General features: G+C 43.5%; 1 protein-coding gene across 2 annotated transcripts in view; it reads left to right on the forward strand.

Annotated features, from left to right (window-relative positions):
* The window catches only part of LOC120060393 (fermitin family homolog 2-like), a 109,711-nt gene extending 96,020 nt beyond the window's left edge, over window positions 1-13,691 (forward strand). For both annotated transcript variants that reach the window (XM_039009680.1, XM_039009681.1), the window contains exons 8-14: window positions 5,516-5,565; window positions 6,664-6,788; window positions 6,959-7,065; window positions 7,205-7,429; window positions 10,336-10,460; window positions 10,692-10,833; window positions 11,031-13,691. In XM_039009680.1, coding sequence (XP_038865608.1) covers window positions 5,516-5,565; window positions 6,664-6,788; window positions 6,959-7,065; window positions 7,205-7,429; window positions 10,336-10,460; window positions 10,692-10,833; window positions 11,031-11,204 — 948 coding nt within the window. In that variant the 3' untranslated portion in view covers window positions 11,205-13,691. The remainder of the gene's footprint in view (window positions 1-5,515; window positions 5,566-6,663; window positions 6,789-6,958; window positions 7,066-7,204; window positions 7,430-10,335; window positions 10,461-10,691; window positions 10,834-11,030) is intronic.
* Window positions 13,692-14,164: the final 473 nt, after the last annotated feature.

The raw sequence follows: 14,164 nt of genomic DNA on the forward strand, positions 1-14,164 counted from the left end.
ATACTAACCCCAACCCTAACCCTGTCAGACCTGGAGATCACCCTGGTACTACACCTTACTGTCCTATACTAACCCCAACCCTAACCCTGTCAGACCTGGAGATCACCCTTGTACTATACCTTACTGTCCTATACTAACTCCAACCCTAACCCTGTCAGACCTGGATATCACCCTGGAGGGAGGCAAGACCTCCAATACACTGGTACAACTACTGCACTTTACCGTAAAACACACTAGTTATGCAATTTACTGTACTTTACCTCACTTGCTACTCTAGTGGTACATTCAATTAGAGCAAATGTTATTGGGCACATCCAGAGTGGCATATTATGGTTAAATCGGAATGTTAAACTCAAATCTCTCTACCATCATATTTATGCCAATATGACACCAATGTAGATGAAAATTTGCAAATCAACTTGATTTGAGGAACACAACACACTCCCGTCATAATCCATCCGGCCGTTACCGAGAACCACTATACTGGATTGTTGACATGGTCGTGTTAGTATTACGGTTGTCAGAATTGTTTTTGCCCAAACCTAGCTCAAATTCTAGATGTCAGAATAAAACGAGGCTACAGCGTCCATATGGTGACCATTAGACTTAGATCCATTTAGACTGAATAAGTTAATAGGCACAACATGCACATTTCTGCCCAATAAAAATCTATGTTCTACCTTTTTTTCTGACAATTAATTTCTGACAATGCTAATATTTTTTTGCCAAATCTCAAAGTTCTAAACCCAGGGCTGCGGTCCAAACACTTAGAAGACACCCTCGTTCACTTACCCTCACCTTATGCCCTTGGGGGAATCGCCATTGCCATCTTGGAGGGTGGTCCAAATGATTTGACAAGCAAGGGAAGTTTGCATCGTAAGTCCCTCAGCCCTCGTTTTTAGTCGGCTTTGCGAGTGAACAATTATGTTCACTCCGGGGCCTGAAACTCCCTAGAATTCAATTTGCGACGATTGTACATCCGCTAAGGAAAGTGTGCGAAAACTTAAAAACAACATCAATGGAGAAGTCAACATACAAGTGTAAGTAAAAACAAATGCAAATAAGTTAGAAATTGTGCCACTAATGCACATGACGGCATAAACACGTCGCGTAAATGTTATAATTATTTTTTTATCTTTTGGAAATTGTATAAATAAAACATTTTCCTTCAGAAGTTCCAGCTAGGCAGGCTAACGTTATTTAATTTGATAGCTATCATACAGTAGGCGTATATTAATAATAATATATTTAATAGACATGCACTCATAATTGACTTAGCGCATATAAAGCACACACAAGCTACCGGTGGCTGAAAACACAATCGTCACAGGATGAACAAGTGACTAATTTCCGGCCAAAATAATTCCTTCCTCCCTTGCCCTGCAAGTGTATACTCGTCAGACGTCATGATACGTCATCAGAAGTGTCCACAAAATTTGAGGGCTATGAGTGGCTTTGGACCGCAGCCCGGGTAGAGCAACTTGACTAGTAGAAAGCTAGCAGCTGTAGCTAGTTAGCTAGCTTACACCGGTTGGATGAGAAGCAAAAGGAAGGTAGCTAGGTATATTTTGCTATGGAGGGTTTTTCATATGGCTGAAATCACCTGTGTAAACTGCTGACCTGGAAACGTGGATATCCATTTAAATAGTGTTAAGTTGATGTACAGTGGGGAGAACAAGTATTTGATACACTGCCGATTTTGCAGGTTTTCCTACTTACAAAGCATGTAGAGGTCTGTATTTTTTATCATAGGTACATTTCAACTGTGAGAGACGGAATCTAAAACAAAAATCCAGAAAATCACATTGTATGATTTTTAAGTAATTAATTAGCATTTTATTGCATGACATACGTATTTGATCACCTACCAACCAGTAAGAATTCCGGCTCTCACAGACCTGTTAGTTTTTCTTTAAGAAGCCATCCTGTTCTCCACTCGTTACCTGTATTAACTGCACCTGTTTGAACTCGTTACCTGTATAAAAGACACCTGTCCACACACTCAATCAAACAGACTCCAACCTCTCCACAATGGCCAAGACCAGAGAGCTGTGTAAGGACATCAAGGGTAAAAATTGTAGACCTGCACAAGGCTGGGATGGGCTACAGGACAATAGGCAAGCAGCTTGGTGAGAAGGCAACAACTGTTGGCGCAATTATTAGAAAATGGAAGAAGTTCAAGATGACGGTCAATCACCCTCGGTCTGGGGCTCCATGCAAGATCTCACCTTGTGGGGCATCAATGATCATGAGGAAGGTGAGGGATCAGCCCAGAACTACACGGCAGGACCTGGTCAATGACCTGAAGGGAGCTGGGACCACAGTCTCAAAGAAAACCATTAGTAACACACTACGCCGTCATGGATTAAAATCCTGCAGCGCACGCAAGGTCCCCCTGCTCAAGCCAGCGCATGTCCAGGCCCGTCTGAAGTTTGCCAATGACCATCTGGATGATCCAGAGGAGGAATGGGAGAAGGTCATGTGGTCTGATGAGACAAAAATAGAGCTTTTTGGTCTAAACTCCACTCGCTGTGTTTGGAGGAAGAAGAAGGATGAGTACAACCCCAAGAACACCATTCCAACCGTGAAGCATGGAGGTGGAAACATCATTCTTTGGGGATGCTTTCTGCAAAGGGGACAGGACGACTGCACCGTATTGAGGGGAGGATGGGTGGGGCCATGTATCGTGAGATCTTGGCCAACAACCTCCTTCCCTCAGTAAGAGCATTGAAGATGGGTCGTGGCTGGGTCTTCCAGCATGACAACGACCCAAAACACACAGCCAGGGCAACTAAGGAGTGGCTCCGTAAGAAGCATCTCAAGGTCCTGGAGTGGCCTAGCCAGTCTCCAGACCTGAACCCAATAGAAAATCTTTGGAGGGAGCTGAAAGTCCGTATTGCCCAGTGACAGCCCCGAAACCTGAAGGATCTGGAGAAGGTCTGTATGGAGGAGTGGGCCAAAATCCCTGCTGCAGTGTGTGCAAACCTGGTCAAGAACTACAGGAAACGTATGATCTCTGTAATTGCAAACAAAGGTTTCTGTACCAAATATTAAGTTCTGCTTTTCTGATGTATCAAATACTTATGTCATGCAATAAAATGCAAATTAATTACTTAAAAATCATACAATGTGATTTTCTGGATTTTTGTTTTAGATTCCGTCTCTCACAGTTGAAGTGTACCTATGATAAAAATTACAGACCTCGACATGCTTTGTAAGTAGGAAGACCTGCAAAATCGGCAGTGTAACAAATACTTGTTCTCCCCACTGTATCTATAACAGGGTTCGTAGCGTAACGGTTGGCGTCACTGCCCTGGGAATTGAAGGTCCTGGGTTCGCCTACTGGAGGGGATATTTTGACCATTCTCTTTCGTGTATAGATTTTGACACCCCCCTCCCTTTCCCAAAACACACACACCGTCAGATGCACTCCATCCCTACAGTACAAATGAACACAATAAATTGCACAGGTTGTAAACGTTTCTCCTTTTCTGGCGCCACTTTCATTTGAGAAGCTAAGAAATTTGTCAAGCTGGCCCTGGTGGAGCTGAAAAATGACTCGCACATCTTAAGCTTATTGTACACTATCAGTAGTACTTATTTAAAAGCAGCCTATGTTCTCTTACAAATGAGTACTCCCATCTGTTTTCATATTTATACTGCCATTTATAAATGTGGGTATGTGTGCTCTTTTACTGCTGTTGGACAGCTGTGTACAGCATTACTAAGAGCATTTGTAGCTGAAGGATTTAGCGCCCCAATCCAATGTCAGATTTGTAAATATGTGTTCTTAAAAGTGTTTTGTACTTGTCTATTGACTTTTGTATTTTACAGGTGTTTCTCAGCAGTTTGCCACAGTGTTTGTATCAGGAGTTACCAAGATTGCTATTGACAAGCCACAGGGTTATGCAGGCTTTTTTGTTCAAGCCCCGTGCTACCACACCTGATTTTACTACTCCGCTGTTGATCAAGACCTCAGCTGTTCATCGAGACCTTGAATAGTACAGTCAGGTGTGGTAGAACTGGGCTTGAACAATAAATCCTGCATAACCCTGTAGCTCTTAAAGAGCAATTATGGCCATCCCTGAACTATATCTGATGAATATACGATTGTACATTGTATATTTTGTAATAACTCACTATTGTTTACAGGTAATGTAGTATCCTACTAGGCCTTTCTTCAGTACACTTTAAAGTACATTTTCATGTTAATAGGTACATGTTGATTATTTTGTATTTTCCAGCAGCTTTCTCGTTTTTCTTGTTACAAGAGATCAGTGAAAAATTATTAAGTTGACACCATATATTGGCTTAAATGGGTTTCTGTTTTTTCGCTTTCCTCTGGAAAATCAGCTGTTAATATAAAATAAATACTAATAACTACATTATTTCAGTTGCCATTTGTCATTATTGTGTACTTTTACTTTTATTGCTATGTTTTGCTGTATTATAATGTTGTAAAATAGTGTTATATAAGCACCTTCTGGTGTAAAAACCATGGCAATTAGTCAGGCTGTTTGAGAAGGTTTGAATCCTAAGCAACCTGCCTACACATTGTTTGTAGTACAATAGACCAGCATAGCTACTATAGTACATTAGGTCAAAGCTGTGTGCTGGAAAACCTTAGAGCATCGGTGAAGTACGCATTGTGATGCACATTTCCTTTTTTGGCTTCAGACCAATGCCTACTTCTCACTTAAAACATTTTTTTTTAGTTTGACTAGGGTCTGGGTGAGAACTTCACTGCAAGGCAAAAAGCTACTTCAGAAGGTGTATGTTCTAATGATGTATATAAAGACTAGAATGCTGATGCTATGTGTTGGTCAGTGAGAGGCTTTAAAGCCACCGGTCGGCCATATTGGCACTCCCCAGTAATAGCGGTCCTCCACAAGAATGAATGGAATTCTACAGTATTTCAATTAAATATTTAAAGGACAAAATTACGTGTATTTAAGTATTTTGTTTTTGTAGTGGGGACAGTAACATTAACACTTTCTAACAATTATACTTTAAGGAGAATGTTATATATTTGATTATTTATATGTTTAGCTCACATAATATATTTTAAAAGTATGCATTAGGTGTCTGTAATAGAATAAACGTGGTAAAAACACTTTTAAACATTAAGACATTTCTATAGCTTCCAAAATATTTTTTTTTACAAAGGTGGGGAAGTGCGAAGATGGAGGTACGGTGGCTTAAAAACAGCACCCCCTGTCAGTTATCTAGTGTATATATATAAATTATTGGTAAATTCTGTATGGGTAGTGGGTATCGCATGATTTGGCCATTGTTAAAACTGTCTGCCCCAACCAACAAGTTTATACAGCTTATCTGAGGAAGTTGAAGCTTGATTACCTAACTGTTTTCTTTTATATGCAACTCTGAGCGATGACATTGCAAACATAGAAAGTCAAACTTGAGGTCATTGTTAAAGTTGTGCTTTATAATCCTGTCCTTGTCCTTTCTCAATAATAACCATTCAACCAGCACTAAACATGTTTCTTCCTCTCAGGGTGATATCACATCCATTCCTGAACTGGCTGACTACGTCAAAGTCTTCAAGTAAGTTCAACAACTGCTTCAGTGGTAGAAGTTGTCTTTAATCACAGATCTAGGATCAGTGTATCATCCTGAAATCCATTAGGGGGAAATTCTAAACTGACCTTAAATCAGTGGCAAAGAGCCAACTAGCCAGTTCCTCCTAACTCTCCAGACTGCCTCCGTTGATTCATTTTAGCCCTTTCTTGATGTTTGCTAATGACTGGCCATGCGCCTTTAAAGAAGGCATTGTGCCTGGGATGTTAAATCTAATACTATGGGAGCAGGAAACAAGGTTTGGGCCTAAATTGGAGAGCTGTTGTCTGTTCAGTATCAAACTTGGCTGTATGGATTGGGTTTGTGGGCTGGCTTGTTCCCAGGACCAGCTTATTGGTGGGGCTCAGGATGTATCAAAAACACTGATTACTGCAGTGATTCGGGTTTACGTTAGGACTAGGACCAGTTGTAATGGTCCTCTTTAGGTCAGTTGGTAGAGCATGGCCCTTGTAACACCGGGATAGTGGGTTCGACTCAAGAGACCACCCATAAATAAAATCTATGCACGCATGACTTAGTTGCTTTGGACAAAAGCATCTGCTAAATGGCATATGTTATATTATTATTATATTATAGGCTCTAACTAGGGCACAGAGCAATATCTTTTACATAGCTAGGCGCCCAAAGTTTTTCCTGGTCAGGTGGTGAGTAAAACCCCTGGCCCTAGTCATAAAAGCCTTTTGGCCACAGGCCCGTGTTGACAAGCAGGTAGCTCTTGCAGCTTGAATAATGTTGTAAAAATATAAGCTGTAGACTATTACTGAGAGGTATTTCCACAGTAATTGTCCTCCATTAAAACTCATGTCCAATGTTGGCTCCTCTCCCATTCATGCTCCGTTATGGACCACAGAAGGAGGCTGAGAAGGCTCTCGCTGTCTCTTTCTCGTCTTTTTTCTGTTAGACTTGGCCCCTCTCAAGTGGAAAAAAGTACCCCCTTTTTTATGTGGCTTGACGGCTCCTCTTGGTGTCTGGGGTTGGGTTAGCGTTGCTAAGCTATGTGTTTTGTGATTCAAGCAGAACTGACTACCCCCCTGTCGCTCTTTTTCTCTCCTATGTGTTTTCCAGGCCAAAGAAACTGACACTGAAAGGCTACAAGCAGTACTGGTGCACGTTCAAGGACATCACAATTTCCTGCTACAAGAGCAAAGAGGAGGCTCATGGGACACCCTCTCTCCAAATGAATCTAAGAGGTACTAGTACACACACACACACACACACACACACACACACACACACACACACACTAAAGAATTCAACAGTTCCTTTACGACCTGAGTCTGTGTGATCCCCAATGGTGTGTGATGGATGGTTTTGACCACCTACCGCCCCCTTCCTCTCTGAACTGTTCGTGTTTTTGTAGGTTGCGAGGTGACACCAGATGTCAACATCTCCGCTCAGAAATTCAACATCAAGTTGCTTATCCCGGTAGCTGACGGCATGAACGAGATCTGGCTGCGGTGTGACGCTGTGAGTACGGCTCTTTGGCCCCCCGCAGGCAGACCTCCCCCCAGGGGAAACACTGATACTGTAAATGCAGTCCATATAGTCATCTTATAATCATAACCACCATCCTTCTCTCTGTCTACTCCCTCCCCTCCCCATGCAGGAGAAGCAGTATGCCCACTGGATGGCAGCGTGCCGCCTGGCCTCTAAGGGGAAGACAATGGCAGACAGCTCCTACAATCTGGAGGTCCACAACATTCTGTCCTTCCTCAAGATGCAGCACATGAACCCTGACCCCCAGTTCATTGCGGAGCCAGCCGTCACAAACGACATCAACTCTGAGTGCCTGGTTTCTCCGCGCTACCTGAAGAAGTACAAGAACAAGCAGGTAACTGAAATAACCAGTGTCTGTGTGGAGAGGAGACCCCATTTATGTAGCCTACAGCTGAATGGCCATGAATTCAAATATGCATGCAGGTGGATACATACACTGCGAGTGAACAGACAAAGCTATGGCAGCAGAAAGCAACCCTGGCGAGATAATGGGGAAATAATTGTTCCAGGGGGAGTTTGTTGTGTATCCCCTCACCGATGCACCCCAGCTGGGCGCCTCCTGGCGTCTGGGTTGTCCTGCACAGGAATGCAACCTCCCTCCCTCTCTCGCTCCCACCTTCCCTCTAAGGGGAACCCAGGACAGCGGACCATGCACTCAGCAGTCTAAAAGGGAGGATTACCACAAGTGAAGCTCAAAGGCGATCTCCTTACTCTAAACTAGCTACCTTCCCTCGTCTCCTTTCTGTCATTATAACTGAAAGGTGACTAGCAAGGAAGCTAGTTGACTGGATAGAGGTCCACCATGTTAATTTCACACATCCATGCCCTGCCAGATCTGTGCTCAAGAAGGAAAGGAGAAGAGGAAAATAATATAATACTGAAGACTATTGAGAGACGCAGCCAGAGAAATCCAGACAACCTAAAGGAGTTGTCTCACTGAGAACTCGGAGGCAAACCACCAAAAGCCAACCAATGATGAGATGTCACATTTATGCATTAGATGAACTTGTTTAAGGGGCAGTATAATTGTGCTCTGTACTTAGCAAATTCCCATGTAAATAACAGGCTGATGTATATACTGTACATTAGACATGCAGAGCACATGCCTCCACAGATGGGTGGGGGAGTGGCCTTCCCTCGCTTACTCACTCAATGAGGTTCTGATTAAGCTGTATAGGAAAAGTGGGAAGTTATTTTGGTGTGGGTGTGTTTCGGTGGTTAAGTAATGATTCCATACTAGTCTGGGTTTGGACTGTAACCATATCTTCAGCCTGGCGTGTTACTGGGTCGTCTAGGAAAAGAGCATGGGGAAAGACCACTCCTGATGTGTAAGGGAGGAGGGGGAGAGCTCTTCAAACAGGAAATGTCTATCCTGAGTGGACATCCTGAAACAGTCATTACTGTGTCCACTGAATCACATTGAAATTGTGTTTTTGTTCTAAAAAAAGGAATGAGAAAGAGCCAAACTTGTTTATTTGGCATTGCTGCCTATAAACAGGATAGGTGTGTGAGTGTGTGTGTGTAGTGTGATGGGCCTCCTACTCAGATCTCATTCAAATTCTCACCCCTCCTAGCCTCTTTACCCAGGCCTGCGGGGCAGTCTGTCTGTATGGGGCTGTGGTTCTGGCCCATCTCCAGTCTCTGTCTCAGTGTGAGGCTCTGAGCTCTAACCCAACCGAGCCTAGCTAGGCAAGCAAGGGATGGCCCAAAGGCACCTCATGAAACACTCCTTTCATCTCTGGCTGGACAGGGCTACTGGTGGTGGGATTAGCAAGGGAAGTTTTGAAGAGCATTGTGTGCTTTTTGTGAATTTGTTCTGTAGTTTTTGTGTGTGTTTGGGAGGGGAGTTTCAAGACATGAGTACTGCCTGGGAATGCAAAATGGGAAGCTAGGCTGAGAAAAGCCACTCTGTTAGTCAGTCAGCTAGTTGTGCTGTGGGAGAGATGTTTTCAGGGTACTGCCTCTCCCCCCCCAAACTGGACTTCCTCTTCTCAACCCCCCCCCCCCCCCCCCTGCTTTCTCCACATGGAGACTGCTGCATGATCCTACAGACCTCAACTCTGCTGTTCATTTACCCTGTTCTGATTCAGATTCTGCTGCTTTCTCTCCACATGGAGACTGCTGCATGATCCTACAGACTCAACTCTCCTGTTCATTTACCCTGTTCTGATTCAGATTCTGCTGCTTTCTCCACATGGAGACTGCTGCATGATGCTACAGACCTCAACTCTGCTGTTCATTTACCCTGTTCTGATTCAGATTCTGCTGCTTTGTTTTGGAGCTATTTTCTTTGCCCGGTGGCCTTGTTCTCACCTGCTTGTTTTTCTTTCTTCTTTCTATCTTCCTTTCTTTCTTTCTGTTTTCTCACTACCTCCCCTCCTTTTGCACTCTTCTTCCATCCCTGCCTCCCTCCCTCTTCAGCCAGGCTATATCAGGGACCTGGTAAGTGGAAATGGCTTTGTCTTGGGGTCGTGGTTGATTTACCATAGTAGTAGTTGTTTAACAGTCTCAATAGCTAGTTTGTTTCACCTTTAGTCTTAGGAAACCTGAAACTTCCCAGTCCAAGTGTGATTGCTAATTGAGTTTTGTTCAAGCCTCATTTCCTCTCATTTCTCCTTCAACTACTAACACACTCTGAATGGGATAGTAAGATGGTAAAGTGGTGAGTCTGTCCTGAAGACCCAGGTCAGCATCTGTCCTACTCCTCATCCCACTGACTCATACGCCATGGGTTTGGGCTGCTCTGCTTCGAACTCAACTTTAGGGCTGTAAAGAACCACACTTGCGCCGGGGCGGGGAGGCACTTCATGGGCCATTAGACTTAGACTGACCTCTGGGGATCTCAACTGTTGGTTCATACTTTAGTTCGGTGATCTTGTGTGCCTTCCTATATTTACGGGGAGTTGTCTTTGGGTTTGGGGGTTTATAGCGTGGTTTTAGTGTGGTGAGGGTGGGGCCATGTGTGCACAGTAGGCCAATGTCTGTCTAGGGCAGGGCTGTTCAATTCAGGTCCTGGAGGGCTGAAAAACATATTTGTTTTGTTTCTACCTGGTAGTTAATTGCACTCACCTGGTGTCCCATGTCTGAATTAGTCCCTTATTAAAAAGGGAGGATGAAAACCAGAAGTGTTTCAGCCCTCCAGGACCAACATTGAACAGCCCTGGTCTGGGGTTTGGTTTCAGAGTGGAGGTGGTGTTGGTGTGTCACGTGTTCCACAGCCTTTCGATATGTGTTAATCAGATTTCGGCCCGGATCCTGGAGGCACACCAGAACGTGGCCCAGATGAGTCTGATCGAGGCCAAGATGCGCTTCATCCAGGCGTGGCAGTCCCTGCCCGAGTTTGGCATCACTCACTTCCTGGCCAAGTGAGTCTCTCTCTCTTCTTCCTCATACAGAAAATAACAGACATTTTCCCAAGTCTGTGTCTCTCTGTCTGCCTCTCTCGGTGTCTTTGTGTTTTTGGACTTGTTGTTTTATGGCTAACAGAAATGTTTTTGTCAGATACAAAGTTGCATGGTTGAAATCCAATAAGCATATTACTTCCAAGAACCACATCCCAAGCAGTGAGCTCACTTGGAATTCTCTGTCATTCCCAGATTCCAGGGCGGGAAGCGGGATGAGCTGATCGGCATCACCTACAACCGTTTGATCCGGATGGACGCCAACACCGGAGACGCCATCAAGACTTGGAGGTTCGCCAACATGAAGCAGTGGAACGTCAACTGGGAGATCAAGATGGTACAAATTTCAGCTTTTAGACCAGGAAAAAAACAGTTTGAGACGACGTATTCAATACTCTAAACAGAGTCACCGTCAGTTTGTTTTCGCTTTATCATCTTAACATGGCATTTCACATGTAAATCTTTCACATCTTTACTAAATGAATTGTCAGTAAAGTCCTATGGTTTTGACTGTGTGATCACCCTGTGCCCTAGGTGACGGTGGAGTTTGCAGATGAGCCCAGCCTGGCCTTCATCTGTGCGGAGGTGGACTGTAAGGTGGTACATGAGTTCATCGGAGGCTACATCTTCTTGTCCACGCGCGCCAAGGACCAGAACGAGTCTCTGGATGAGGAGATGTTCTACAAGCTGACCAGCGGCTGGGTCTGAGTCTGACTACCCTGTGCCAGGGGTCAGAGGTCAAGAGGGGAGGGAGGGTGGGGACTAGATCTTATGAGTTTATTTTATTTGTTATATATTTTTGATGGTTTTATTTTGGAACTGTGCTAAAGAGGCCCACACGGCCGCCCACTATCGTTATTGCTGTTAAGAAGCTGACACCCTTTATTTTTTGTTGTGTTAATGCTGACAAAGGTATTTGTAAACACTAATATTTTGCGCAATGCTGCAGCCCAGATGATCTCTGAACTCCAAACCCTGCCTGTGGCTCCCCCATCCCTCTCCAATGCACAGGGGACATCGTCTACTTCCTCAAGCAGCGATCACAAAGCTACGTCCATGAGAAAGTATCACATGTCAGGAGACCTCTCCCTCACAAAGACTCTTTCTAAATTCCCCCCCCCCCCCCCCCACTCCGACTCACCTGAAGGAACTGATCAAATTGGCCCGTCAGCTACTCCACTACGTCGTCATCGTAATCCGACCAGACCACAAAATCATGTATCAGTGTTAATGAAGAATCACATTATTTATTTATCCCTGTTTTGTTTTCCTGTTTTAATTTGGCATTTTAGTAAGATGTGGCGCTCTACTTAGTTTTTGAAGTGGCCTGTGGTTTGCCTCACATGCTACTCCTGTGATATGATACTCTGTCTAATTTATGCTGCGGAGTGCCACTTCACTCTCACGTATTGTATAAATATAGGCAGTAGCAATCACCAAAGTAAGAGTATCGGCGAAACGGCGACACACTTTTACTTCCTCGGCAGAGACAGGAAGTGATATGGGGTAATTTCCTTCCGTCATTAATGAAAGGCTGTGGAACGCATAGCTCATGGAGAGACTTGGGCACCGTGTCCTCTCCACCCAATGAAGGATTTTCACTTGATCTAACTAGTCCATATGAAGTCACGTGTAAGCACTTCTCCAGTGTACATATGATCCCTGAATAAGCTGTAGTAGTTAAATTAATTTGTTTTGTTTTTTTACAGTGTTTTCTTTGTCTGAGCATACCTCCAGTGGCAGTTTCCTCTCCCCTGTGTTCAGTAGTGTGCTTTAAGAGTTGAAACAAGCCTTGGTGCACACCTACAGTAGTGCTTTCCTGTTGTCTGCATTAGTTAGTGTGTCAGCAAAACAGGTTCTGAATATACACAGAGCTCAACCAGGGTGAATGTCCTACAATGTGTTCTGTAAACACCTGAATAACCATGCCTAGTTCTTACAGCTAAAATATGTCAGTGTGGTGCTTGATCATCTAGAAGGGGTCACTGAAGGATACTCTGTTTGAGAAGTTATTTTTATGGTTATCTTGTTGACAAGTTCTGAGGTAATTACTAAAAATGCGAATGAGTATGTTATTGTCATGGAACATGTGGTGCCATGAAGGCTTGTTGGCCAAATGTGGCTCAGGTACATGCTGCTAGCCACATAGGGTTGTCAGATGCCCACAGCATGTAGGAAAGGCCTCAGCTCTGCCTTGAGACTCAGACCCTTGACTCAGACCCATGTATAGTACAGCTGGAGGGATATTACCAATAATAACAGCGTTCCCAAGTGCAGCCTCCTCTTTACGTTATCGCCATTCATTATCTTACACCGTATAGTATTATTATTATTCAGTACCATTTTCATTGTTACGCACCAGCAATAGGTCACCAAGTTTGAAGAATGAATTATGCAAAGTCCGGGTTTCTTTTTTCCTCGGTATGAAGGAACATTAAATGAAGTATTCGTTTTTTGTAACTTATGTAAAAACACAGGTTGAATTGAATTGTACAGTTGTTCTTTTGTTGCTGCTTTTTTTTCTTGTTTTTTTTTGGAAGTGTATTTTTGTTTCCAGATAAGAGGGGAGCCATTGGTCAACATTGTGTAGTATGAAGATTTGTGCCTGCCAATGTTACGGTCTTATTGAGTTTTTAACATGATCTATATATGAAGATAACACTAGTCTCAAACTCCAGGTTGGTAGAAAGTTCATGAAGATTTGTCTCACACTACATATTATTATTATTACTCAGAAACATTGATAAAAGGGCTTTTCAATGTACTTTTTTCTTGTTGCCTCCTATAATCAGAATTACATTGCTAATTTCTGTTCTTGCCTTTTTTTGGCACTGAATTTGCGCTCTAGCTCTGTAAAATTTCACCAATGACACCTCCCTAGGCTATCAAACTCTTACTCTGTTCAGTGCCTTTAAAAAATATATATCACTTAATTTTCAGATTTGATCACCATTGTAGCTTTTCTTTGAACAATGTTTTTGGTATGAAGGAGACCCTTTTAGTTGAGATAGAACCTAGTGTTTGAGACAAACGAGCGTAAATGAACTGAAGAGAAGGAAGCTTAGCCTATTTTTTTCCTACTATAACGTTGTTTTTTGTTTGCCTCCAATGTCCAGAGCAGCAGTGCATGGCCTGCTGTTTTCAGACTGCAAAGAAATGCATTTATTTAAAAAAATAAAAATACTTTTTATTTAAGGTTTGAGTTATAATATTATATTCCTACTTATTCAAACATCAAGGAAGTGATGATCACAGATTACTGGGGACCAGAAATCATTCAGGATACCGCTTTAAAGCTACAGTATGTAATTTTCTGTATCTGCAACAATCGAAATTTGGGTGATTCTACCCTGTCTCCACAAGAGGGCAGTACGTAACCACCCCATCTTCCACCCACTGCTGCAGTCACGTCATATCCAGGACTGGATCCAAACTTCTCTAAAGGTCACTCACTGTTCTTAAAGCGGCTTCCCGTGTTATCTGGCATCCGTCAGAAACAGAGTGGCAGATTGATGGGGAGTTAAAATGAGCTCAGAGTGTTACCAACCGTCTTCGTTTACAGGCTTTTGGCGCCCGATCCCTGTCCCGCCACGGCAACTGTCCGTCTGTCACCTGTGGAGCAGCTATGGTGTGGAGGTGGAGGTGCCATGATGATGGCACTCAGGCCA

The sequence above is a fragment of the Salvelinus namaycush genome, chromosome 15 (genome assembly GCF_016432855.1).
Source record: "Salvelinus namaycush isolate Seneca chromosome 15, SaNama_1.0, whole genome shotgun sequence".
In the NCBI taxonomy this organism is placed as follows: domain Eukaryota; kingdom Metazoa; phylum Chordata; class Actinopteri; order Salmoniformes; family Salmonidae; genus Salvelinus; species Salvelinus namaycush.